Source organism: Takifugu flavidus, chromosome 16, assembly GCF_003711565.1.
Source record: "Takifugu flavidus isolate HTHZ2018 chromosome 16, ASM371156v2, whole genome shotgun sequence".
Classification (NCBI taxonomy): domain Eukaryota; kingdom Metazoa; phylum Chordata; class Actinopteri; order Tetraodontiformes; family Tetraodontidae; genus Takifugu; species Takifugu flavidus.
In genome coordinates this window covers 198,060-224,692 of record NC_079535.1, presented here as the reverse complement: position 1 = coordinate 224,692, position 26,633 = coordinate 198,060, and the positions used below count along the sequence as shown (strand labels likewise).

At 47.0% G+C, this 26,633-nt stretch overlaps 1 protein-coding gene and 3 long non-coding RNA genes across 5 annotated transcripts; 3 read left to right on the top strand and 1 right to left on the bottom strand.

Annotated features, from left to right (window-relative positions):
- Window positions 1-13,166: 13,166 nt before the first annotated feature.
- LOC130540065 (uncharacterized) lies at window positions 13,167-14,321 on the bottom strand. Its single transcript, XR_008954301.1, has 2 exons — window positions 14,057-14,321; window positions 13,167-13,939 (listed from the first exon to the last, which is right to left on the bottom strand). It is a non-coding gene; the product is annotated as an uncharacterized LOC130540065 (long non-coding RNA).
- A 147-nt stretch (window positions 14,322-14,468) lies between these two features.
- On the top strand, window positions 14,469-16,546 carry gsc (goosecoid). 2 transcript variants are annotated; one of them, XM_057058945.1, is made up of 4 exons: window positions 14,469-14,982; window positions 15,297-15,556; window positions 15,792-15,868; window positions 16,047-16,166. In XM_057058945.1, exons 1-3 carry the CDS (start codon window positions 14,664-14,666, stop codon window positions 15,858-15,860), a joined length of 648 nt encoding a protein of 215 aa, XP_056914925.1. In that variant the 5' UTR covers window positions 14,469-14,663; the 3' UTR covers window positions 15,861-15,868; window positions 16,047-16,166. The 2 variants fall into 2 exon arrangements, with proteins under 2 accessions (XP_056914925.1, XP_056914924.1); XM_057058944.1 differs by lacking the exon at window positions 15,792-15,868 and having other exon boundaries at window positions 14,474-14,982; window positions 16,047-16,546.
- Window positions 16,547-16,657: 111 nt separating this feature from the next.
- On the top strand, window positions 16,658-19,080 carry LOC130540064 (uncharacterized). The gene is made up of 3 exons (XR_008954300.1): window positions 16,658-17,433; window positions 17,908-18,015; window positions 18,137-19,080. It is a non-coding gene; the product is annotated as an uncharacterized LOC130540064 (long non-coding RNA).
- Window positions 19,081-22,604: 3,524 nt separating this feature from the next.
- LOC130540067 (uncharacterized) lies at window positions 22,605-25,978 on the top strand. Its single transcript, XR_008954303.1, has 3 exons — window positions 22,605-23,250; window positions 23,935-25,029; window positions 25,158-25,978. It is a non-coding gene; the product is annotated as an uncharacterized LOC130540067 (long non-coding RNA).
- Window positions 25,979-26,633: the final 655 nt, after the last annotated feature.

Sequence of the window (26,633 nt, the reverse complement as noted above, 5' to 3'; positions counted from 1 at the left end):
CATCCATCCATCATCCATCCATCCATCCATCCATCCATCCATCATCCTTCCGTGGACGTCCGCCCCACCCACTTGTCCACTCATCCAGCCACCTGTCCACTCATCCACCCACTCATCCACCTATATATCCATCCACTCATCCACCTATATATCCATCCACTCATCCGCCCACCCGTCCACTCATCTGCTTCACCCACCTGTCCACTCATCCGTCCACTCATCCACCCACCCACTTGTCCACTCATCCACCCACTCATCCACCTATATATCCATCCACTCATCCGCCCACCCGTCCACTCATCTGCTTCACCCACCTGTCCACTCATCCGTCCACTCATCCACCCACCCATCTGTCCACTCATCCACCCAGTCATCTGCCCACTCATCCACCCACCCATCCACTCATCTGCCCACCCGTCCACCCACCCGTTCGCTCACCCGTCCACTCATCCACCTACCTGCTTGTCCACTTGTCCACCCACCCATCCACTCATCTGCCCACTCGTCCACCCACCCGTCCACCCATCCTGATATCCCTTCCCAAACTCATGTGAGGATCAGTAACTTTTCTATTTCAAGTTTTGACGTATGAGAGCTTTTCAGTGATCCTCCAGTGTAACATCCTTTAGCTTGTCAGAGGTTGTGTAGCGGCAGGAAAACAGATGTAGTGTTGTGGATTTGGTTGGACTCGGAGTCTCTGGAGGGGGAGCAGAGTTATTGCTGCTGCTCTGCTTGTCCTTGACTGCTAAAGTGTGCAGCTTTATTATTGGGATAGGATTTCACTCTTTAATCGCCACATAAATTGTTGTCATAAATACAAATATACAGCTTTAATAGTGAGTAAAGTGCACGTGAAGACATGACTGAAAATGGGATGATCTCAGTGGGAACTGGTATCATTGTGATGCCTCTGTGGGACCATCAGGCTGGGAATGGAGTCATTTCCCACATTATAACAGCATCTCTGTGGGGCGTGAACGTATTCACACCAACGCCAAGGTCCGGTTTCTGAGGGGCCCGGTTTATGCTGTGACAGAGGTCTCAATAGTTCTACTGACAACTGGGGGGCATGAAAGTCCTCAGAAACATTTCAACTTGTCACAGCCCCATTTCCCCAGTTCCCTCCTGTCCCTCTGCCCCTGTAATTTTCCACTCTCACTGCCTCTGCTCCACTCTACCTGCCAGCCACTCCCACCCTGTCAGCTCAACCCACTCACCTGCAAGCACAGCTGCAGCTTATTCCCAATCAGCCCTGCTTATAAGCCTCCCCTGCAGTCTCAGTCTTTGCCAGATTGTTCTTCTGCTTTGATGTGAGACTTTCCAGCGTTATTTCCCTGCTGGATTACCTGTTACTGACCCTGCCTGTCTTCGTTCTGCCTGCCTCGCCTGTTCCCCGGACAACCTACCTGCTTTCTGCCCCTGACTATGACTTCTGCCTCAGTGCTTCTGGTTCCTGTCTGCTCACCTGGTTTTGACTTCTCCGCCTGGCCCCGACGTCGCTGCTGCTCGTCCCCAGTCTGCTCCGCTACATCGTCAGCCTCCTCTCCTGTAAGACCCTTTCTGTCACTCCTGCCCGCTCTTAGCGGAACTGCATGGTTCTGAGGATTTATGTCCTTCCCCCTTGGTTCCGCGTTCCGGCTCTGCTCGACCCACTCCCTGAGCCTGGAACCCGTAGACTTTGTGCGGGCCCTGAGCCTGAAGAACGGACTATTTCCTGTTTTTCCTTGTCTTCCTGAGTTCCTGTTTGCCTGTGTGCTAATAAAAGTCATTATCACGGTCCAGTTTTCCAGAGTGCTGCTTTTGGGCCCTAATCACACCTGTCACACAACTCCCACACGTCATTACATGTGACGGCTGTAATTGATGCTGGTGTAAATACTCTATTATTAATTACTCAAAAGTTCCATGTGGTCCTGTTCTTTTTGGGTAGATTTATAAAACTAATGTCTTCCACATGCACTTTAGTTCAATAAACAACCAAGTTGATATGAATCTAAATGATTTATGGGATGTGGGGTTTACACTCAAAGTGGCTCCCAACAATTTTATTAAATCGGCGAACACCGTCTCAAGTTAATTTGAATTATAAAAAAAAAAAAAATTGCACCATGAGGACACCCAAAAACCAAACAGAAGCAAAAAAAACAACCAGCAACTACATTGTTTCAGAAAGAAGTTTTAGCTATTTGGAAATTCGCTTGCATGGATTGTGCTCAACAATGTAGGTGTCTCTGAGGAGGCACCAGGAGTAGCTAAGGTGGCTAACCCAATCTGAAAGTTTCTGGAAGATGCAGTAGAGAGACTGCAACTAGCCTTGCCTGAATCCACAAAATTGGTTATGGAACCAAAGTTCTCGAGAAGATCGGAGCTCTTCTATATGCTGGACTTGTCCCGGGTAAGAGGTAGAGAGCTGGGGTAAGCATAATAGACCCTCCCAACTATGCACCAGTTTATTGGAGTTCACCAGAGTGGGAGAAGGGCTATCTTCTTTACACATTAGGGTAGGGCCATGGGTCCTGACTCTACACCCATTCTACTTTTAAAGAGTCCGGGAGCAACTCTTGTACCAGTATTTCCTTTGAGGGGTGGCTAGGATCTGCCTTGGAGAAGGTCAGGAGCTCAGATCTGAAAATCATCATCATCTTCACCATCACCTTCCTTATTATCAGCTGCTTGAGGGACCCAAGGACAATCCTCAAGGAACTGTGGAGGTGGGGCCACACTTGGAGCATGACCCGGCCAGGAGCCAGCTCCTACCTGTGCTGACCACACTGGGCTTCCCAAACAGGGGCTCATTTCAGTGAGAACTGGCTGACCCATCTGGACCGAGGTGTACCAGCTGTGTGGGATGGAATTATCAGCCATCCCATAAATGTCAGCCACGTCCCTGATACACTGAAGTTGGACAGGTCAACGTAAAAGCACCTATTGCATTGAGAGCCGGTTTTCCTAATGTAAGGAGACTTTGTGCAGCGTGAGCCCCTCTTCCTCCTGCAGAGCCTGCTTGGAAGGAACCATCACAAGATGAGTTTGTGGATGTCAATGGGAACAATTTCACATAGTGGGCGGTGGTCCTCCGTTTCACATCCACCTTAACGTCCAAGAGCGTTTTTAACGAGTGTGCGCTGCCCCGATCCCACAGCATCCATGGCCTGACACTCACTCACATACTCATCCACTGGTATTTCCAGAGGACACCGCTGTGCCAAAAAGAAGATTCTTGCATTCCTTGAGGTCACTGACAAGTGTCTCCAACAGGAAAAGTTCCTCTTCTTCTCTTTGGGGCTCGGGGCTTGTTTCCATTATCTGATGGTGCAGAGAGGTGAATCCCAACTGTGCATATGTATTTTTCATTCATTCTTCAGAGGTTTTTTGCGAATACGTACTTTTCTGTATTTGAGCGCATGCCAGGTTTCAGTATGAAATCTATGCAAGTCCTCATACACGAGGCCCCTGGTTCTAACAGATCCTTACCCCCGGGAACAGACTCCTGTCCAGACTGAACCTCCAGACTGAGGAAGAGGCCCTCAGACTGTTAGGCTCTGTCCCTTTGTCCATCCGTCTTCCAGCCGCTTATCTGGGTCTCAGGGGTAGCAGCCTCAGCACAGAGGCCCAGAGTCTTCGCTCCACACCTCGAGCTGTCAATCGGCCCTTGTTTCCCAGAATCCTTTGCTTTTTTTAATCAGCTAAAATAGAAATATCTCCTAGGATACAATCTGTGTCAGTTCTGGGGAAACGTTCATGGTTCATTTTCCTTGTTTGGAGGACAGAAAGATTTTATAGCTGTAAATGTGTGCAAATGTTTGTGTGTGTCTGCGTGGGAGACAGAAAAACACAATAAGTGTACGTTCACATATTAAAAGTTCCATTACCATTAAAAGTCAAATTAAGTGGTGAAAAACTCGTAATTTAAAAATAAGTTTTTATTTGAGCTTCTGCATTTGTGCTATCACCATGATCATCTTTTGATTGATAATTACAAAAACGATGACAGAAAAAAGGGGGGAAAAACACCACTTGCAATGCAAATTCTCCACTTTAGACAGAAAGAAAGCAGACAAATTGACTCTTGAAGATGTAGTTTCCAGCTGGGGGCTAGATGGGGGTATCATGTCAACGGCCCAACAAAACAAGCTATTATGGTCTGTTATGGGGTGAAGAAAGTCCTCAGGTGGAGGACAGCAAGAGAGCAGGACGGCTGTTGGTGCCACATCAGGGAGGAGGCTCTGGAATGTGTCACATCTGAGACACACACACACATGCACGCACGCACACACACAGCTGGTGGTCTTTCTAATCCTCATGTTTGTTGTCCTCTATTGTCTGATTAATTACAGAGTTCCTTATGAGTGTTCTCATTGAGATGGGATTAGAGAACTGCAGGGACTCATCTGATGGGGGTGCTGATCGCATCTGGAGTGACACACCACGCTTCGTTTGTATGGCTGCGCACGTGCGTGTGTGTGTTTGTGTATTGGTGCGTGTCCAGCTCTGTTTTCCCTCACTGTATTTTTTAAACTAATCATTATTTGATTCTCAAAATAAGTTGAAGCAGTTGAGTTCAGGCTGTAACCTGATATGAAGGCTTGAATGCTCTAAATCAGTTTCCCCGTCACAAGAACCCCTACCCCCCAAACACACACACACACACACACACACGCACACACACACACACACACACGCACACACACACACACACACACACACACACACAGGCAAGGCACACTGCAGTTATGGCACATGTGACCAGTCCACAAGTTCAAGAAGGTCAAGTTTCACTTCTGATTCTACAGAGATGAAACAGGTTAAATCTGTTGATCCAACACTGCTCTTCTGTAGGAAAACATCTGGTTGAGGAGAGGAGAGGAGAGGAGAGGACCATCATCTCCCAGCTCCATGAACGTGTGTTCTCTTGCAGGGCCCAGCAGACGGAACCTCTACCAACATGTGACCGTCTCCACTGAAATCTGTACTTCTAGAACCTGTTGAAGGATGTTTTACCATTGATAGGCAGTTCTATCCTGGACCAGATCAATGTTTCTTTAGTGACAGGTTATGTACCCCAGTCCTACAAGGTGGCAGTGATTAAGCCGTTGCTTAAAAAAACATCACTAGAGCCTGATGTATGAGCAAATTATAGGCCAATATCCAACCTTCCTTTTATCTCTAAAGTTCTTGAGAAAGTGGTGGTGACTCAGTTACTGGAGCACCTGCAGAGGAACAGCCTGTTTGAGATGTTTCAGTCAGGCTTTAGAGCTCACCACAGCACAGAAACAGCACTTCTTAAAGTTACTAATGATCTTCTCATAGCTTCAGATGTGGACTGGTCTCTATGCTGGTTCTGCTGGATCTCAGTGCTGCTTTTGATACAGTTGATCACAGCATCTTGTTACAGAGACTGGAACATGTGATTGGGATTAAAGGGACAGCACTAGACTGGTTTAGATCATATTTATCGGATAGATACCAGTTTGCTCATGTCCATGGTGTTGCCTCTTCATACAGTAGGGTTAGCCATGGAGTTCCACAAGGTTCTGTACTTGGACCAATCCTTTTCACCTTGTACATGCTTCCTTTAGGGAACATTATTCGGCAGCATGGGATAAATTTTCATTATTATGCTGATGACACTCAGCTTTATTTATCCATGAAACCAGAGGAGACAGAGAAGTTAGTGAAGCTTCAGACCTGTCTTAACGACATAAAGTCCTGGATGTCTTCAAATTTCCTCCTCCTTAACTCAGGAATAACTGAGGTCACGGTGTTTGGTCCTGAACCTCTCAGGGATAGATTAGATCACATGATCACTCTAGATGGTATCTCATTAACATTTAGTCTTTCTGTGAGGAACTTAGGAGGAACTTTTGACCAAAACCTCTCCTTCAACTCACACATTAAATAGTCTCTAGAAGTGCCTTTTTTCACCTGAGGAACATCACAAAGATCAGGAGACTACTGACGCAGCATGATGCTGAAAAGTTAGTCCATGCATTTGTTACTTCCAGGCTGGACTATTGTAATTCTTTATTATCAAGGTGTCCAAACAACACTTTCAGAAGCCTCCAGGTAATCCAAAATGCTGCAGCCAGAGTTCTGACAGGTATTGAAAAAAGAGATCACATAACTCCTGTAATGGCGTCTCTTCATTGGCTGCCCGTTAAATTTAGAATAATTCTTAAAACCCTTCTTTTGACCTACAAGGTCCTCAGAGAGGCCTAGCTCCATCCTACCTGGAGGAGCTAGTGATACCTTATCAGCCCAATAGACCGCTCCGCTCTCAGAATGCTGGTCTACTTGTGGTTCCCAGAGTTTCTAGGAGTAGAATGGGGGGCCGAGCATTTAGCTACCAGGCCCCCCTGCTATGGAACCAGCTCCCTGTCCAGGTACGGGAGGCTGACTCCATCTCTACTTTTAAGATCGACTTAAAACTTACCTCTTTGAAAAAGCTTATTGTTACTAATTCTGTAGTTCCAGTTACTATCATAGACAGACAAATTATCATACTTAGGGGGTCGTCTAATCATTAGGTTAACATCTTAGCTGTATTGTTATAGACCAAGGCTGCCGGGGTCCGGAAACATGATCACCTGACAGGCCTCTGTCACCCCCCCCACTGGGTCATGGTTTCCTCTCCTCTCCTCTCCTTTCCTCTCCTTTCCTCCCCGTCATCAAGCAGACTAGTTATGCTGATTCCTGTGTAGTTTTTCTGCTTCTCCCCCCCTTCTCTATTCATTTACAGGTATCGCTGCCTTCGGAGCTGCATAACCGACCTCCGGCCCCGCTGACCCCCTGTATAAATAGTGTATTTTTGTGTGTGTTTTTGTGTTTGCTCTGTGCCCGTCCTCTCCTCTCCTCTCCTCTCCTCTCCTCTCCTCTCCTCCTCTCCTCTCCTCTCCTCTCCTCTCCTCTCCCTCTCCCTCTCCTCTCCTCTCCTCCTCTCCTCTCCTCTCCTCTCCTCTCCTCTCCTCTCCTCTCCTCTCTCTTTACCCAGCCGGCCATCAGCAGGAGGATCCCCCTACATGAGCCTGGTCCTGCTCAAGGTTTCTTCCTGTTAAAGGGGAGTTTTTCCTTGCCACTGTTGCTTGTCTGGGGTTAGGCCCTGGGATTCTGGAAAGCACCTTGAAACAATTTTGATTGTATAAGACGCTATATAAATAGAGATTGATTTGGTTTGATTTGATTTGATTTAGAACCTTCAACCTTCCTGAGCCACAGCATCAGGAAGCTTTACACAGACCTCTCCATCCATCCATCCATCCATCCATCCATCCATCCATCCATCCATCCATCCATCCATCCATCCATCCATCCTCCATCCATCCATCCATCCATCCATCCATCCATCCATCCATCCATCCATCCATCTGTCCATGGAGCATGGTGAAGAACCTGCTCTGGTTCATGGTACCAGAGGGCTCTGGCCCAGGTTCTTGGAGTGTTTTGGAGCAGCTTTTGCTGGTGCTGTTTTGCATTATGGTGTTTGATTATGAAGGATGAGAAAATCATTTCCTATGGAGCCTGTGGTCTGTAGACACTCTACAGCTCCGCTGTTTCCTTTACACAGCTTATGTTTGGAACATTTCTGATGTTTATTCAAAAGGGTTTTATCTGAACATCTCCCAGACTTTTCCCATAAATGCATATTTAACCAGTATTGCATTAACCATAGCATAACCTGCTCAAGTGGTTCAAGGCTATCTTCCGAATGTCCTAAAGCTTATTGAATTACTGAAATGTGATAGAAATCAGCAGCGGTTATGTGCCAATACCAACATACTGAGAAGGGGCTAATTGGGGCAGGAGATTCCAGTGAGGGCAGGGTAAAGGGTTTAAAGCATTACCAGGCTATATTTATTAGAGCCGATTCGGCTGTCAGCAAACTGTGTTAAAGGGTTGTGGGGCACTGTTGAGTTTGAGCAGGACTCCAGAGGCTCCTGACCACGTTCCATCACAGGGACATGGAAGAGGGCACGCTGGGGATGTCGGTACTGGAGGGCTCTCTATCTGCTGTCTGAAGCCACATTTGAATGCACGATTAGAAAAATCTCAAACGATGACTTGAATTAGCCCCAAACCAGGTCAGTAATTGAATTGAGCAGCTTTGTGCAGCGTGAGCCCTTCTTCCTCCTGCAGAGCCTGCTTGGAAACGGAACAAGGCAAATGTGGAAGTAGATCTTTGAAAGTCCTCAGATAAAGATCCAGAGAGCTGAATGGTAACGCTCTGGTAGGTTTTAGCTTTGGGGAGAGGTCTGCCTGCATTTCCAGGATGATTGAATTATAGATATGACAAAGATCTCAGGGAATGCTGCGTTTCAGGTGTACCTGCAGAGTCTGGCCATGTGCATGCTTCAGCTGCCCCTAATGATGCTCATTACGACAGGGCTTAAATGTAATTCCAGATTGATTCTCAGGCTCTTGAATAACCCGGAGCTGGCACAATGCCCCCATCCCCCTCCTCTTCGGAGCTGCCCAGACAAAGGCTACGTTGAGGCAGCTGTACAAATGCATCTTGCCTTACAAGAAGAAGGTTCCAGCAGCAGTACGGCAGCCTGCATCTCAGCGATGGGGCCATATAAAGATGGGATTAGGGCCCCAGCTCGCGCAGCGAAAAAGAAAATTAGGAGGGGAAATATGTGGCTAATTCCGTCCTGTCATCAGTGGATATTAAAGATTTTCAGCCACTCAATGAAATGATTTGTAAATCACAATGGTGGCACTGTTAAAATCAGCTCTTATTTCCTGGGTCAAGAAGAGAGCAGGCAGTTTAAGTGTGGGGTTGTCTCTCACCAATGCCCAGCGAAACCTCCAGGTTTGTATGTGGTGGCTGATATTCTGTTCCCTTCTCTTCTCCTTGATTCCCCGTGCTCCGGATGTCACATTCTTCCTCTGTTATTTATGCATCTTTTAGTGTTTTTAAGGTATAATAGAATGAAAATATTATGTCTTGGAGCAGATTTTCCCCCAACAGGGGAAATATTTGGCACCTGTGCTGGATTAATGGGAGACCTTTGCCAGTAGCCTGACAGAGTTAAGGTTTTAGATTATGTTACACAGAGGGATGGGACCTGCACTTGGCCAGGTGCTGGCTAGCTAATACCTCCCAGACTCCAACATTCTGGTGCTGTTTCAGGACTGCATTATGCTGCTTCTGCCCTTCTGCCCCGGGTCTTGGTCCTTTTCCATCACACTTGGTACTGATCAACCCTCTCAAGGTGATTGAGGCTGCCCACATAACTCCTGTAATGGCGTCTCATTGGCTGCCCGTTAAATTCAGAATAATTCTTAAAACCCTTCTTTTGACCTACAAGGTCCTCAGAGGCCTAGCTCCATCCTAACTGGAGGAGCTAGTGATACCTTATCAGCCCAATAGACCGCTCCGCTCTCAGAACACTGGTCTACTTGTGGTTTCCAGAGTCTCTAGGAGTAAAATGGGGGGCCGAGCATTTAGCTACGAGGCCCCCCTGCTATGGAACCAGCTCCCTGTCCAGGTACGGGAGGCTGACTCCATCTCTACTTTTAAGATCAAACTTAAAACCTACCTCTTTGAAAAAGCTTATTGTTGTTAATTCTGTAGTTCCAGTTACTATCATAGACAGACAAATTATCATACTTAGGGGGTCATCTAATCGTTAAGTCACATTTTAGCTATGCTGTTATAGGCCAAGGCTGCCGGGGTCCAGAAACATGATCACCTGACAGGCCTCTGTCACCACACTGGGTCATGGTTTCCTCTCCTCTCCTCTCCTCTCCTCCTCTCCTCTCCTCTCCTCTCCTCTCCTCTCCTCTCCTCTCCTCTCCTCTCCTCTCCTCTCTCTTTACCCAGCTGGCCATCAGCAGGAGGGTCCCCCTACATGAGCCTGGTCCTGCTCAAGGTTTCTTCCTCTTAAAGGGGAGTTTTTCCTTGCCACTGTTGCTTGTCTGGGGTTAGGCCCTGGGATTCTGGAAAGCACCTTGAAACAATTTTGATTGTAAAAGATGCTATGTAAATAAAGATTGATTTGATTTGACATAAAATACCAGGTCCTGTTGGATCTCTGATTGGTTGTTGGACATTGTTGGAATGGTGAAGGCCTGATTATTGATCACACACACACACACACACACACACACACACACACACACACACACACACACCACACACACACACACACACACACACACACACAGGCTGTGCTTGGCACTAAATATAGGCTGATATCTTAAATAAGCATTGTGTTTTAAATTCTAACATGTTGACTCCATCCCAGCTTGTTTTGATAGAATAATTCCAGGTTCCATTAAGTTCCTGCCACAACCTTCAGAACTGGTTTGAATTTCTTGAATTTTGAAGTGTGTTAAGTAGCACCTTGTGAAAAGAGTCTGAGTGCATGTTTCAGAGCTTTTAAAGTGTAAATATCTCCCTGATGCCTCATATGACACACACACACGTGTGTGTGTGTGTGTGTGTGTGTTGTGTGTGTGTGTGTTTTCTTGATCCTGTCAATTGGCTGCCAGTAATCAGTAATTATCAGGAGTGGCCAATGAATTCTGATTAGGAGGAATGATTGATGACCTCTGAACAGAGGGGCCAGGCCTCTCTGTCCTCCCACAGCCTGACCGCAGCAATGAACCGAACTTTTTTAAGACAAAACTGACTGGATACATGCAGCAGCTTCACCACGTGTGTGTGTGTGTGTGTGTGTGTGTGTGTGTGTGTGTGTGTGCGCGCGCGTGCATGCGTGTGTGCGTGTGTATGTGAGCGTGCATATGTGTGTTCATACGTTTGTATATTGATGTGAAACCTGAACTCTGGCTGCTGGTAACAGCTCACACACACATCTCTTTCCCAGTGGCTGAAAGTCCAGTTCCTTAGGATCCACATGCAAGACTCGTGCTGGTCTGTGAACTCTGTTGTGCTCTTCTCCCGAAAATGCTACCACTGCAGAACAGCAAGGGCAGCAACAACAGCAGCAACAATAACAGAAAACACAACAGAAAACACAACAGCAGCAGCAACAGCATCAACAAGTACAGCAAATACAGCAACAACAGCAGAAGCAACAGCTAACATAACAAGAACAACCACAGCAGGAGCGACAATAGCAAACATAGCAGCAACAACAATAGCAGCAGCAACAGCATCAACAACAACAGCAAACATAGCAGCAGCAACAACAACAGCATCAACAACAACAGAAAACACAGTAACAACAGCAAACATAGCAGCAACAACAATACCAGCAGCAGCAACAGCATCAACAACAGAAAACACAGCAACAACAGCAAACATAGCAGCAACAACAATACCAGCAGCAGCAACAGCATCAACAACAGAAAACACAGTAACAACAGCAAACATAACAGTAGCAACAATAGCAGCAGCAGCAACAACAGCTTGGGGAGACACTGAGCAGGTGTCAATCAGCCTCCAGTGTTCTGGGCTCAGCCACCCGCTCTGTGCTAATATCAGACGTCAGCGCTCATAAAACCAGCAGATGGCGGATCTACAGACAACTATTTGCATCTTCAGAGAAAGTTCTGAGATAAATTAGGAAGAGTCCAGAGAGTGATGAGGTTGGCTCGAGTAGATGTGGAACTGGGATACGTGTGCACGGTGCCGCAGCCGCACATGCCTGGAGAACGATCACTGTACGGAGCCACGGAGGTCCTGCTCAGTCCTCTTCACCTCCGGGAGGATAAGGCTAAGCTGCTGATTAACCTGTTTCACCACTGTTGCTGGTGGTCCTACTGGTCCCCCCACCTGATCCCCTTTAACAGTCAAATGGTGTGTTGTTGTTGTTTTCATAAAAAACACAGAAACAACATATAGAGAGAAAGATAGAGATCATGGGAGAAAGGGGGAAAGAGAAGCAGGCAGAGACGAAGAGAGCGAGCGAGAGACAGAGACGGAGTGAGAGAGCTGTGTTGACTGTTTTTCTGTCTGGCTTCAAATACACGTGATAAAAATAGAGAAACGTCTGTGTCTGACACCACGCCTGGGTCGCTAACACACACACACACACCCACACACATAAACACACACACACACACACACACACCACACACACACACACACACACACACACACACACACACCTGTGACCTGTGTGGTGGACAGCAGTTTCTGTGCGTGATGTTCACTGATGCCTCGCTGCACTGGGACAGTTGGACATCTGTATCCACCGAGCTGTTTCCTGTTTCTTTGATTACTTCCTGTTGATTTGGGTTATTTGGGATCCATTTGGCTGATGAGCATCATACAGGGAGTGGGGGACAACAGGTGAACAACTTTGTGCTCTTGCTCGGACACACACTCTCCAATCACATCACTGTTGTTGTTGTTGTTGTCGTTGTTGTTGTGATTTTGTGAAGGCGGCAGTGATAACCTGGGGCTTCCTTCCTTTCATGCTCTGGGGTGTTGGTCTAATCCAGGAATGAATCGCAGCGTTTCCATGACGACAAATTTGTTGCCTATTTTATTTATTTTTTCTTTTGCATTAAAGCTCCTCGCTGTCATCTCACTCCATCCTGCACAAGCAGCAGCTACACAACGTCATGAAGAACAAGAGCTTCACCCGTGATGAAGATGCGCGGATTTCCTGCACGCGGACAGAAGATTTGGCTCCCAGGAAATGAATAATTGACAGAGAGGAGAGGAGAACGCGGCCTCTGCGGGCACATCTGTCATCCTCTAAACTTTGGAATGTTTCTGTGCGACCGTACACGCCCTGTGACAGGCGCGCCGGTGACGGTTTCGCTGTTTTATTTGCCGGCTTTTACAGATCAGAGCGCTGATATATAAAGATGTGTTCAGCATTGTGGCTTTGTGAGTCCTCAGCCACCATCTGCAGCCTGATTGACGCTTCTATTCATGTGTAAGTGCAGCCTTGGCTCCACTTTTCCCTCAGCTTTTCTTTTCAAATTGATGTTTCCTTTTTCCAGCAATCCCCCTCTTTTTTACTCAGTTCTTTCACTGGCACTTGGAAGTAGAAATATAGAAATAAATGTGAAAATAATAACAGTATTTGGCCATTTGGCCCTCATCTCTTTTTCTCTGTGACTGTATTACAGAAAAGGCATTTCAGCGAACCTCTTTCCATATCAAAGGACGACAGACAGATTTTGATTCATGTATTCATTGGAGAACACACAAAAACGAAAAGTTACCGTCGAATTCATGAAAAAAGAAATTCTAATCTGATTTTAATAGTCCCACATATCGATGTAGAAATTTCGAGCTGACGTCACCAGCGACTCGGACTTACAGATTTAGAGGAGTAAAGAAAAGAGAGCAAACAGCTTTGAAAGCTGTCTTCAGAGCTAAGCTCTTCTTTGTGACTCAGTTTCAATAATTCTTCCAAATGGTTTCACATTCAATTTATGACTGGCTTCCATCGTGTAAACGGGTGGGTTTAGTTTCATCCTGGGCATTTTCCCAAAATTAAAAACAATCATCAGGGTTTTCTTTCCTCTAATCAAATAGACTCGCCCACACTATAACAGGACTGTGTCGTAAATCCGCAATGGGACGGATAAAAACGGAACTTTGGGCCCGCAGAGCAAACCTGGACGTCGGTGATGAGTTGCTGCAGCGTATTAGTGGAGGAGCATCAACCCCGCAGCGCTGCGGCACCTCAGGCCGCATATCATCATTTCCTCCGGCTAATCTCTGCATGTCCAAATCACAACCGCACCAGTCAGCCTGGCCTGAGCGGCCGTTAACACCCCATCGAGAGATAAATGCAATCAGCGAGTCCCATTAAGGTCTGAACTGAGAATCCACGTTCCTCCAGCGTCCCCCCTCCGTCATGTTGATTAGCGGTGTAAATACGCAATAAGTTCCTTCTTCACGGCGCTGAATTGAGGTGATAACGGGCCGTTATCTTATCGCTGTCGGGGGGGAGATGTTGGCCATTGTGGCGGTGCCGGGGGGTCCGCAGGAAGCGCACTAATCTGCGACCTGCGGAGAAGCGAGCGGAGGAAGATGTGAAGAAAATGGAAAGTTGGTCTGGAACAGCAACTAGTCCACATTGATTTACAGAGAAGGAGACTTTAGCCTCGGTCTCTGTTCACTTACACCCAGTCCTCCCCCCCATCCAGTGCTGGTGGACAGTGTCGGGCTGCTTTGGCTCAGCTCAGCGGGTGTTTAATAAACGGGTGTGGGCTCCTAAGCAGCAATATTAATAAAGCTCCTGTTCAGGCCGCAGGAAGTCCGCCGTTGGGACGTTGACGAACTTTATGAAGGGTCCTTGGTAAACACTGATGTTAATGTCTTCCATAGATTATCGAGTGGTCTCTGACAAGGCAATAATCGGATTAATCTGCGGGGAAGACCCTCTGTGGCCCTGCAACCGAACTTTTAAAAAGTATGCAAACAGTGAGGATTATCTTAATTGAATTAATTCTCAATACACAGCTTCGAGGGCGTCCGTGCAGACCCCAGAGCAGGCGCTCCGTCGTGACGTCAGCGGCCAATAAAACGCAGCCCTTCAACTCGACTGGAACCAGTAAAAAAATCCATCCGCATCCTCGAAGTCAGTTGACGGAGTCGCGCAAGCAGGAAAAAAAGAAAAAAAAGCGACGTCTCAGCGACCATGACGCACTTTTGAGTGAGTTGGTCCTCAACACGGGACGTTTGTATCCAGTCCAAAAAAACTTTCATTATCAGCCTTTTTCGCTTCGTGATGCCCTCCGGGATGTTCAGCATCGACAGCATCCTGTCCGGCCGGCCGAGCTGCAAGGAGCCGCTGCTGCTACACCGGAGCGGCCCGGCGGTTCTACCCGCCGGCCTCTCGGAATCTCTCTACACCGACTACAGTGGACTATATTCGGCCACATGCGGGCCCTCTCCCACAGGGATCCAGCCAGTGAGCGGCGGAACCAGGATAGGATATAACGGCTACTACTACGGACAGCTGCACGTCCAGGCCAGCGGAGGAGGAGCGCCCTGCTGCGTGTCCGTGCCCAGCCTGAGCCCGCAGCAGTGCCCCTGCATCCCGGCAGGTAGGACACACACACGGTCACATTAGAGCAGGGAAAGGCTTTATATCCTTAAACGTGATGCACTTTTACAGCTTTACATAGTTGTGAACAATCGTATACACTCGCGTCGGAAAAGACAAATGAACGCTGATCCGAAGTTCCGTCCTGTCCCGCTTTCACACGACGGCGGCGACAAACGTGCGTTTTCAACGCGCTTCTGTCAAACTTTTGCTTCGTGTGACGCCACCGGCCTCATTTTTGGTAGTTTCTCTGAGAGCCAGTGTCCACCTCCCCCCCTCCCTCCTTTCCCTCCCCGGTGTCTCCAACTCCCGCAGGCTACGACAGCGCCGGCTCGGTGCTGCTGTCTCCCGTCCCGCATCAGATGATGTCCTACATGAACATGGGCAGTCTCACACGCACCGAGCTGCAGCTCCTCAACCAGCTGCACTGCCGCAGGAAGCGGCGGCACCGAACCATCTTCACCGACGAGCAGCTGGAGGCTCTGGAGGGCCTCTTCCAGGAGACCAAATACCCCGACGTCGGAACCCGCGAACAACTGGCCCGCAAAGTCCACCTGCGAGAGGAGAAAGTGGAGGTGAGTTTCTCTTTCCTTTTTACATCTCAGATTTTGTTAGAAGATAAGTCCAAACGCGTCCCAAAAACTCTTACTAATAACAACAGTAAACCCGTTCACGTCTGAAGGATTAGATCAATTTACACATGCACCTTTCGACGCATTGGAACGGCTAAAGTAATAATAATAATAAGAAGAAAAAGAACAACAAAAATAAAAATAAAGACGATAATTTTATTATTATTGTTATCTTCAGAATCAAGATGAATCAAGTAAAACTGCGGAAAACTGTCCTCGGAAATCGGATCCAAAATTTGATTTTTAAATGAAGCGGTGTGTGAAATGAATTTCAAAAGCTTTTATTATTTCGTCTTCTCACATTTGCAGCAATAATAAAAATGAACTTAAAATGAACAGTAATAATAAAGAAACAGCCGCAGGGATAAAAGAGGCTGATGGAAGAAGAGAAAATGATGATGAGGCTCTTCTTCTTTTTTAAATTCACGTTTAGGTTTGGTTCAAGAACAGACGCGCCAAGTGGAGGAGGCAGAAGCGCTCCTCTTCAGAGGAGTCGGAGAAGTCGCAGAAATGGAACTCGGCCGAGAAAAGTGCGGAGGGAAAAAGCGACGCGGACTCGGACAGCTGATAACCCGCAGACGGGCGGGCCACGGCCGGGGGTGGGGGGCAGCTGGACTCGGTGGGATCAAACTGTCGCCATGTTGCACACTTGTACATAATCTACATTTTATTATTGATTCTGTGGCCACTATTTATATTTAATTTAAGGTTCTATTTTTCTTTTTGTAAGTATACGCACGTCACGTGACGGGGGGCATGTGTGGATATATCGTAATATTATAGGTGACATTTTTATGGACATTAAATGTTGTAAATGTGGTGCTGTGGGTTGAGAAAAGGCGGATGGAGTATGTACAAAGGAGAGAAAGTGGATTTTAACTTCCGGTGTTTCTGTGCAGAAAAAAGAGGAACATTAAAGCATTCATGAAAGCGCATCGTGTCGCGCTCGTCTTTGTTGCTCCCAGAGCTCGGCCGGAAAACCGACGCTGATTCCGAGCGGGGAATGTCTCCTGTCCTGCACATCTAACGTCCCCCCCCCCCCCCCCCCCCCCCCCGCAGCGATGCCCACATCTGAATCCATGCGGGAGATCCCACGCACACTTCCGTGCGTGGCCTTTATTTCTACTCGCGTATTTGGTGGAATTCTGGAGTGAGCAGGTGATGACGGGAGGACAGAAAACAAATAACGTCTTTTATTTTCTCACTAGGAAACGAGATTTTAAAAAAAAAAAATAAAAAAATCTTTTTTTGGAAAAAAAAGATATAAAACTACAGAACGTAAATATATTTATTACTAACATAAAACCTTCCGTCACCATTTCATTAGTCGACCTGTTGAGTATCGAATTTAACACACACACATAAAAATGCAAATCCAGAGTTTATTCGAAACTAATTCTACTACTACTAACAACAACAACAACAACAACAACAACAATAATAATAATAATAATAATATAATAATAATAATAATAATAATAACAACAACAACAATGATAATAATAATAATACATTGATGACACTCTCAACACGCTGCTCGCCATCCGGGCCTCCCCGGCTGCTGGGGATGCGGCCAGGCTGGTCCATGTTCTCGGTGGGTCCAGGCCGAGCAGCAGCCTCGGGGACGAAGACCAAGTGCGATTATTAGGTGTCACGTCATTTTGTAGCATTTGAGCTTGAAGGATCCGTCTGTTTGCAGGAAGGTGAAATTGTCAAGTTGCACCTTTCGGGAGTTTTTTCCTCAGCAGTACTGAGGTTGTCTCAAAGGCTAAAATATTTTCTGAGATACAACTAATTACACCGATGTTTGGGACTGTGGGGTGAGCAAAAACAGCAATAATAACGATAATCAGAATAAGCGAGACCCATGTTGGTGCCGCAGACAAGGCTCCAAAACTGAACCGTTAAAATTCAACGTTGCTATTTAATATTTATATTTATTTATATTTAAAATATGAATAATCATTGGACAGGCTTTTTAAAAAAAATAAAATAAAAAAATCAATCACTTTCTTCTTCTTCTTATTATTATTAGAATACAATCACTTTTGGAGTAAAAAAAAACACTTTATTAAATGAGATTGAGTAGATACGTCCTACAAATATTTGTAACCATGTTTAAAATTATGTCATAAAGCGTGTATGGAATTTGCTCGTCTCTAGGCCATTTTATTCCCTTTTACGCCAACATTTTATGCAGTTTCGAGTGACCGTGAAGCGTTTCTTGTCATTTTGCGGTCCGCGATTTAAAACGAGAACTATTGCGAAGGACCGATTCTCGTTGTTGATACCAGGTCTGTGTTGCTGCGCGACATTTTGCACCCTTCAACATCTGTGGCCGATCCAGAAATGCTAAATGGTGATTACTGCGACTGCTCCCTGGCTGTGGGAGCAACTGACAGGTCTACAGCCGGTCTCTTCCCCCTCTTCATGCTCGCACTATCCCGTATTGTTCCATAATGAAATGCCGTCCTGGCTGTCCAGGCGCAGTCAGCGGAGTGTTTGCTTCTGTTCACCCCGCAGGGAGGCCTCTGTTGCCGGCAGCATGTATGCTAACCGCCCCTCCTGGCGCTGGAGCAGGACGGAAGGGGGGCAATGTGGAGCTGGGGCTGATTAATGAGACCCATGCTGGTGTCACAGACAAGACTCCAACAATTAACCCATGAAAATGGAATGTCGCTATTATTTAAAACTTTTTTTTTTATCAATCACTTGAAACACGAAAATATTTTTTGGAAAAGTTCATCAGCAGCGAAAATGTAGCTGTTAATGTCTGCTCTTATTCCGCTCGTTGCTTTAGAAATCTAACTGAAAGATTAAGACCGGGTCAAGGTCTGCTTCAGAGGCTGGCAGGTCTGGATCCATCTGGATCAGGGATGGAGGAGAGCGCCTTCCCGTCTACTTGCTGCCTGCGGATCACACAGGGGGAGGAGGCCCGATCCAGCAACACACAGCATCTCGCTTCAGGTCGTGATGGATCAAGTGCCTGAGCGACATCCACAAGCCCACAACCCGAGCCATTCCAGCTGCAGCCACTTTCAGGGACTGAGCTTTGTTGGAGCATTAGTTCTCTGTGATCCTGTAATCGGGTCCCAGCAGAGTCCAAGAGAAATGAGCTCCTGAGTCAACCTTCAGAGGACATCATGCTGCTTTTTTCTAGGTCAGCATTTGCCTTATTTCCATTTTCTGAGCTGCTGTTGACACAAATATCTACAAACAAACAAATCAATAAACACAGCTGATGATACAGAGATTAAAGTCACATGATTCTAATAATTAGTGAGGATGTTACAAAATACCTCCACCTGACCTATGTGTTTCTCTGTGTGTGTGTGTATGTCTGTGTGAGTCTCTGTGTGTAGGTGTCTGTGTGTGTATTTCTGTGTGTGTCTCTATGTGTGTGTGCGTTTATGTACTCGATGTGTGTATGACTGTGTGCGTATGTGTGTCTGTGTGTTTGTATGTCTCTGTGCGTGTCTGTGCATCTGTGCATATGTGTGTGTGTATGTGCATCTGTGTGTGTATGTATTTCTGTCTGTGTATATGTGTGTGTATGTCTGTGTGTGTTCATGTCTCGGTGTGTGTATGACTGTGTGTGTGTGTTTGAGTGTTTCTGTATGTCTGTGTGTGCGTGGGCATATCTCTATATGTGCATATGTGTGTACATGTCTCTCTATACGTGTGTGTACATGTCTATGCGTGTGTGTACGCGCGTGTACATGTCTCTTTATACGTGTGTGTGTGAGTGATAGACTGCTGAATGATGCTGATAGCATTAGCTTTGGCAGCTCTGGACTGACAGCTCTGGGTGGACTCTAAAGATAGACGGGGGTGTTGGCTCCTCTGTGGTCCACATCCAGGAGCCTCCCTAATCAGGACGGACCCAGCCAGTCAGAAAGGAGAGCAAGTCATGCATATTTTCACCAAACGTAAACATAGGCCTGTATTATTAGCATATCTCTGTAGGATAATGTGTTCTTGGGACTTTGTTTTGGTGTTTGGGTCCAACTGTGTCTCCAGGCTGTGGACGTTCCAGAGAAGCTGGCCGCTGCAGGAAGGCGCTCACAGAGCCGCCGCGGCAGGAGACACATGGGTGCGGCCCATGAAGCGGCGTGTTTACCGCCCAATGATGTCATCACTTCCCAAGATTAAACGCTCTTTGGGACAGGGACAGTGTGACAGTTGTCCACAAGATTTCCTGATTGTAGAGACGGGGCCTCGATGTCCAGACGCTTTTACACACACTTGAATCTGTCCAACACCCCTTTAATGGCTCAAATATCTGGAGTCTATTCCAGCATGTAGATTGTTTATTGTCTTCTCGGTTTTGTCCCTGTCTTGTCCTGTCCTTCCTGTCCCTGCTGTCTGCTGTCTTCCTCCTTTACCCTTTATCATCCCCATCCTATGCGGGTGGATCTGAAAGGGCTCCTCCTCTTCCTGAGCCCTGGTGTCTCGTTATTTATGCCACCTGGATTACCAACCTGATTCTCTGTCTGCTGATGTGGATTTGAATCCTGGCTGCTGGGATGAACTCTGCGAAATGAAACGTTAATATTTTCCCATTTGTCTGTCTTACATTCTGTACTGGATTTCTGCCTAACTGGTTCTGAAAGGAGCTCTGGATAGAAGAGAAACAGACCAGGCAGAGAAAATGTGAAAGAGGCTAAATGAATAATTTGGTGCATTCTGAGAACTAAAGAGCGCCCTGGTGAGTTTGGGGGCTCCCAAATGCCTGGATGCCAGAGGAGACCTCAGAGGTGGACGGTGGCAGGGACCTTATCGCAGGCCAGGCATGGACTCCTCCTGAAGTGTGGGTGTGTGCTGTGCTTCGCACGCATGTTCGAAAGGTACAGCACAGTTGGAAAAGCTCGGAAACATGCACGCAAGATCGTGAAAACCAGTTATTATTTCAGAAGCCTGCAAACCGACGCCGCCGTGCACACTCAACAAACAAATCTGTTGATAAATGTGGACGTTTGTGAAGGCGGACTGTTAACACTGTTAATAAAGGCTTAATAAAGCCACGTTTAAGCCAGCGTTGTGCTCTAGCGTCTAAGGGGGGGTGGGGGGGGGTTGTGTCGGGGGGGGGTTGTGTCGGTATTGCATGCTATACCCCGCACTCTCAGAGCACCCCCCCACAGGATGCTCCTGGGGACCCGGTCATAGGCCTTTTCCAAGTCCACAAAGTACATGTGGACTGGTTGGGCAAACTCGCAATGCCCGTCAAGCACCCCAGCAAGGGGTAAGAGCTGATCCGTGGTTCCACTACCAGGGCGAAACCCGTATTGTTCCTCCTCGATCACAGGTTTGACTATTGATCTAATCCTCTTTTCCAGCACCCTAGCATAGACTTTCCCAGGGTGGCTGAGGAGTATGTTCCCCCTGTAGTTGGAACACACCCTCTGTTCCCCAGCTCCGCCGCCAGGCAGCTGTTTCACTACCTTGGCAACCTCTGCCCGGAAATTGGATGGTCCACCTCCTGGTCTCCCAACTCTGTTCCTCCTTGTGGATATGTGTTGGTGGGATTGAGGAGCTCCTGGAAGTATTCCTTCCACTGCCGGATCATTGCCCCAGGAGACGTCAGCAGCTCCCCACGCACACCTAGCATGGTGTGAGCAAGTTGCCGCCTGCCACCCCTAAGGTGCCGGACAGTTTGCCAGAATCTTCTCGGTGCCGACCGAAAGTCTTCCTCCATAGCCTCACTGAACTCCTCCCACGCCCGACGGGGCCTTGCAGCTGCAACTCGTGAGAGCTGCCTCGACAATGGCGGAACGGAACATGGCCCATTCAGACTCAATGTCCCCTACCTCCCCTGGAACGGGATCAAAGCTCTGTTGGAGGGAGATGAAGACCAGCCTGATGGGTTCCCCCACCAAGTATTCCCAACAAACCCTCACTACGCATTTGGGTCTGCCAGGTCCATGTGGTGCCCCCCCACACCTGATCCAACTCACAACCAGGTAGTGATCAGTTGACAGCTCTGCTCCTTTCTTCACCCGAGTGTCCAAAACATGGCCACAGATTGGCTGACATGACTATGACATCAATCATTGTCCTGCGGCCCAGGCCATCATGGTGCCAAGAGCACCAATGAACAATCTTATGCTTGAACATGGTGTTAGTTATGGCCAAGCTGCGACTAGCACAGAAGTCCAATAACTGCACACCACTCTGGTTCTGATCGGGCAGACTGTTCCTCCCAATCCCCAATTTCCAGGTCACGCTGTCGTTACCCACGTGAGCGTCGAAGTCTCCCAGGAGAACGACGGAGTCCCCATTTGGGACACTGTCCAGTGTCCGTCCTAGGTCCTCCAAAAAGTGCGGATACTATTGTTTAGTGCATAAGCACAAACAACCGTCAAAACCTGTTCCCCGACCCGAAGGTGCAGGGAAGCGACCCTTTCACTCGACCGCGAGAACCCCAACGTCAAACTAGAGAGTCTAGGGGCAAGCAAAAAGCCCACCCCAGCTCTCTGTCTCTCACCCCGAGCAACTCAAGCATAGAAGAGTGTCCAACCCCCCTCATGGACTTGGGTTCCCGAGCCGATGCTATGTGTGGAGGTGAAGCCGACCATATCTAGTTGGTAGCGCTCAACCTCCCCCAAAAGCTCCAGCTCTTTTCCTGCCAGAGAGGTGACGTTCCATGTTCCAAAAGCCAATTTCCATAACTGCTACCCAATCCACAATGCAATGGACCCTTCATGCTCCTCATGCGGGTGGTGGGTCCACTGGGGACAGGAGTGTCCACATAGCCGGTTCGGGCTGGGCCCAAACGGCCCCATGGATGTAGGCTCATGATCGAGCCCCAGGCCTGGCTCCAGGGTGGGGCCCCAGTAACCCTCCGGGCCAGGTCTGCGGCTCATCCCTTTGATGTACCATGTTGGGTCTTATGAACTATTCTTTGTCTGACCCTTCACCTAGGACCAATCTGCCTTGTGAGACCCTACCAGGGGCAAACTGCCCCGGACAGCATAGCTCCCAGGCTCGATAAGGTGATGGTTCACGGAGGAGTAGTTTCCGCTTTGTTTTAGCCAAATGCAGCAAAGGTGATTGGAGCGAAGAGGCGAACAACGGCAGATGGATGATGAGCCAAGACGCACCAGTATGTGGAAGCAACCCAGCAGTGTCTTTTAGGCCAAAGCAACAGGTTTCTGAAGCAACTGAAAACAGCTGGTCCTCACAGAGAGGGAAGGCCGGCGATTGCTGGTGTCCCTGGGCTCCAGACATCAGCCGGATAGCCCACCGACTGATGTCCTACAGCTAATTTCTGCTAATGTGGATTTATTAAGATACTTCAGAGACTTTGAGCAAAAAGGGGTTTTTGTCTTTCCTTGGATGTTTTTGTTGCAATTCTTCAATATGTGTTGCTCATATCAAATGTCACTAGGACAAAGGGAACATCCTGCAGTATTTAATGTTAAATCGCCTGATAGCATGGTATTCTTCCCCCCGCATCCCCATAAGCCGAGGAGGTCCACCAGAGCCCCGACCCAACCCAGGCTGAGCAACCTACACAGAAGACTGCAGGAGGCTCCCGATGATCCTGGCGAGTGACAACTGGAGGAGCTCAACCAGCTTTTGGTCACGACCTCAAAGTGGTTGTGTGTCCAAGCCACACTGGCAAACATGAGCTGGTGGTAATACTAATGATATCAATGATAATAACAACAATACTAATTATAATAACAGTAATACTAATTATAATAATTAGTAACACTAATACTAATTATAACATCGATAATAATACAAATTATAATAACAATAACAATAATTATAATAATGATAATAATATAACAACATACCTGTATTGTTAACATAATATATTAATGTATAATTATTATTTAAAATTACAAATATTTTAATAATAAAAATAACACAAAAGAGAAACAGCACATTTTTATGTGTGTATGTATTTGTGTTTATGTGTGTGTGTATGTGCGTGTTTGTGTGTGTGACATGTGTTTGTATGTGTGCGCGTATGTGTCTGTGTTTATAGGTGTGTGTGCATCTATGCGTGTTTGTGTGTGTGCATGTGTGTGTGTGTGGGGGTGCTTATGTGTGTGTTTGTGTGTGTGTATGTATGTGTGTGTGTGTGTGTGTGTGTGTGAGAGAGAGAGAGAAAGAGTAGTACTATTCCAGCTCTCAGATGTATCTCAGCAGCCCTTCTGCTCACATATCTGATCATGTGACCATGTGACCTAATGGAGCAGTGTGGCAGCAGAAACTCACTGTTGAGCCAGTGAGGTTTAACAACTCTTTTATTGTAGTGTGTGTTTGCACCCAAAACAGCTCACAACTCCTTTGATGTTCTTTCTGAACAGCCACGCAGTTACAACACCTGTCAGCACACCAATCCCAGCACACCCGTCATCAAGATTGATTGATTGATCTGCTGACTTCAGTCAGGGCCCTCCTCTGAGGAGCCCCCACGTGAGTGCCTGGAACCACCGAGGAAGCTTAAACCTGAGCTGCTATAATGCAAACACTGTCAGTGTTCACTGACCAACAAAGTGAAGGAGGTGACTGAAAAACTCCTGACAACCCCAAACTGGACCAACATTCAAGCAACAGGGCCAGCACTGTAAAAAAAAAAGTGGACTAAAACCATCACACAAGATTTTGTTTGTTCTTAGAATGTGCATGACGTGGCGTGTTTCCTGCACAAACAGTAACTGGTTTTACTGGTACGGAAGGACGCTGTAATGCTAATTCACCGAAGAGTTTCCATGTGAGTAAACTTGTGCCACTGAATTAGCTGTGACTGCTAGCTCACTGGCTAACATTGTTATAGATTGTTGTGTAGTACAGCTACTACTACTACTACTGCTACCACTACTACTACTGATACTATCACTACTACTACTACTGCTACTACTAGTGCCGCTACCATTACTTCTACTAAATACTAGTACTACTACTAATAATACTACTGCTACTACTACTACTGATAAAACGACTACAACTACTATCACTGCTACTACTACTACTACTACTAGTGCCACTACCATTACTTCTATTAAATATTACTACTACTACTACTGATACTACTACTACTGCTCCTACTACTACTGCTACTGCTACTACTCCTACTCCTCCTACTCCTACTCCTACTACTACTACTACTCCTGATAAATGTTCCTCGTCAGGTTCCGCCCCGCTCGTTGCCATTGGCTCACATTTGGATGGTTCCTGCTGATGGACTGCTGTTTGCTGTGCTCGGTTTCTCAGGTCCTCCTCCTGTAGCAGGTTGTGTGTCTCGAAACAAGGCCCTGTGTGAGCTCTGAATCCTACCCTATCACTGATGCTTATTGCTTTCTTTTGAACGACGAGTGTGGCTGCACTCCAGTCATTATTGGCGCAGATGTCAGGACAACCATTAAGATGTGGCAGAACTATTGAGCGGGAAAGGACAGGAGGTGATTTGTGCTTTATTAAATGCTGCTGTGCTTCTGTTTAGTATGTGATTTACGGCTGGTTCACAATTTCATTTACACGTTTTCTTTATATTTTCTTTTGTCCTGAATATTTACTGTCTCTCTTTTAGGCATCAATAAGCAGCTCGGCACTCTGCTGCTTCCTCTGTCCTTCTGAAACCTACTGCTCCTGTTTGGGAAATTCTTCTTTGTCCCAAATGAAAATATTTCCCATTCAAAATGCGGCTTCTGTTTGTTTGCCCGCATTTTAAAGTTCACCTCAAGGGTAGATGTGAGTGAAACTTTTATTCTCAAGTGAGCCAACCAAAAATGCATGTAAAGAGGCTCCGCTTCAGTGTTTCTGAAGCTGCACTGTAAAACATTCTCCATCACAGATCGAAAAGTGTTTCACTGTTGTGTAAATAGATTATTGTTATTAGTCATTTATTAGGACTAAGCTCTCTGTTCAGTTGTGAGAAGGACTCGTACGTGAACATTCCCTCCACTTGAATGTTTGCCATGAGTTCACCACTCCCTTGCACCCCCCCTTCCCCCCGCAAGGCAAGGGGGCTTTTTTAGCCACTGCTCAACTTAACTGTTCCACTCTTGCCGACATTGTCCAGAAGTCTCTCGCCACGACACCTGAGACTTCCAGCAGGCAGTGTTGTGGAGTCAGCCACCTTCCCCCCAACCACCACCTTTAGCCAATCAGCATCAGCCTCCAGGAGATTGCCTGTTTTTGACCCTGAATTGCACCCCTCTACCCCCATCCCTCTACGTCCTTCTCCACTCCTTCTCACAGTTGCTGAGAGTGAGGGGTAAATAAAACAACGTGTGGATTAATGATGGACTGATTTGAAGGTTCACTTCTTCCAACTGCTTCTCTGTTTACTGGAAGAATAAATCAAAATTATGGGCTGTAACAACACTGGAGCAGCTTTCCCAGACTCAACATATGAGTGATAATTCATGAGTGAACCCAGATCTGACCTATCCTTCACATCACTTCAGTCCCTTCACATGTCAGATTAGGACTCTCAGACTAGTATAGGTCTTCTGTGAATCAATCAGTGGATTAGGTCCCAAAACCTTCGTTTTGCTCGGTGCTTTCCAAAGGTTTTTGGCAATTTCTCTCCTCCAGGATTCCTCCTAGGTCAGGGCTTTAAGGGCTGTTGTTGTCAGAGTTAGGCAGCACTTGTTTGATGTTAAGGGCAGCCGCGAGTGTTTCCTCGGTTTGGCAGTGGCTACACAGGAACAGCTGCATCTGCTTATGGCTGACACACTGGGACTAGATCTTAATTGACTGTTGCATTAGATTTGCTTGTCAGGCTGCCAACTCCTGCCTTTAACTGCTGGTGTGGTGACACATGGGAATGAACCCAAACGTGTGCAAACGATCCACAGGGTGCTTCTGCCCCCCTGTGGATCAGAAGCATAACACACAAAATCGAGGCCAGGTGCAGAACAACACCAAGTGGACATTCTGGCCTTAAAGACATTTACTTGACTTTATTTGCATAATCCTACAGAAAATAAGATTTCTTACAATATCCTGGGACATCGATCTAGTGTTCTCTAACTTGGCTGCAGCGGTCCCACCTGCCTGT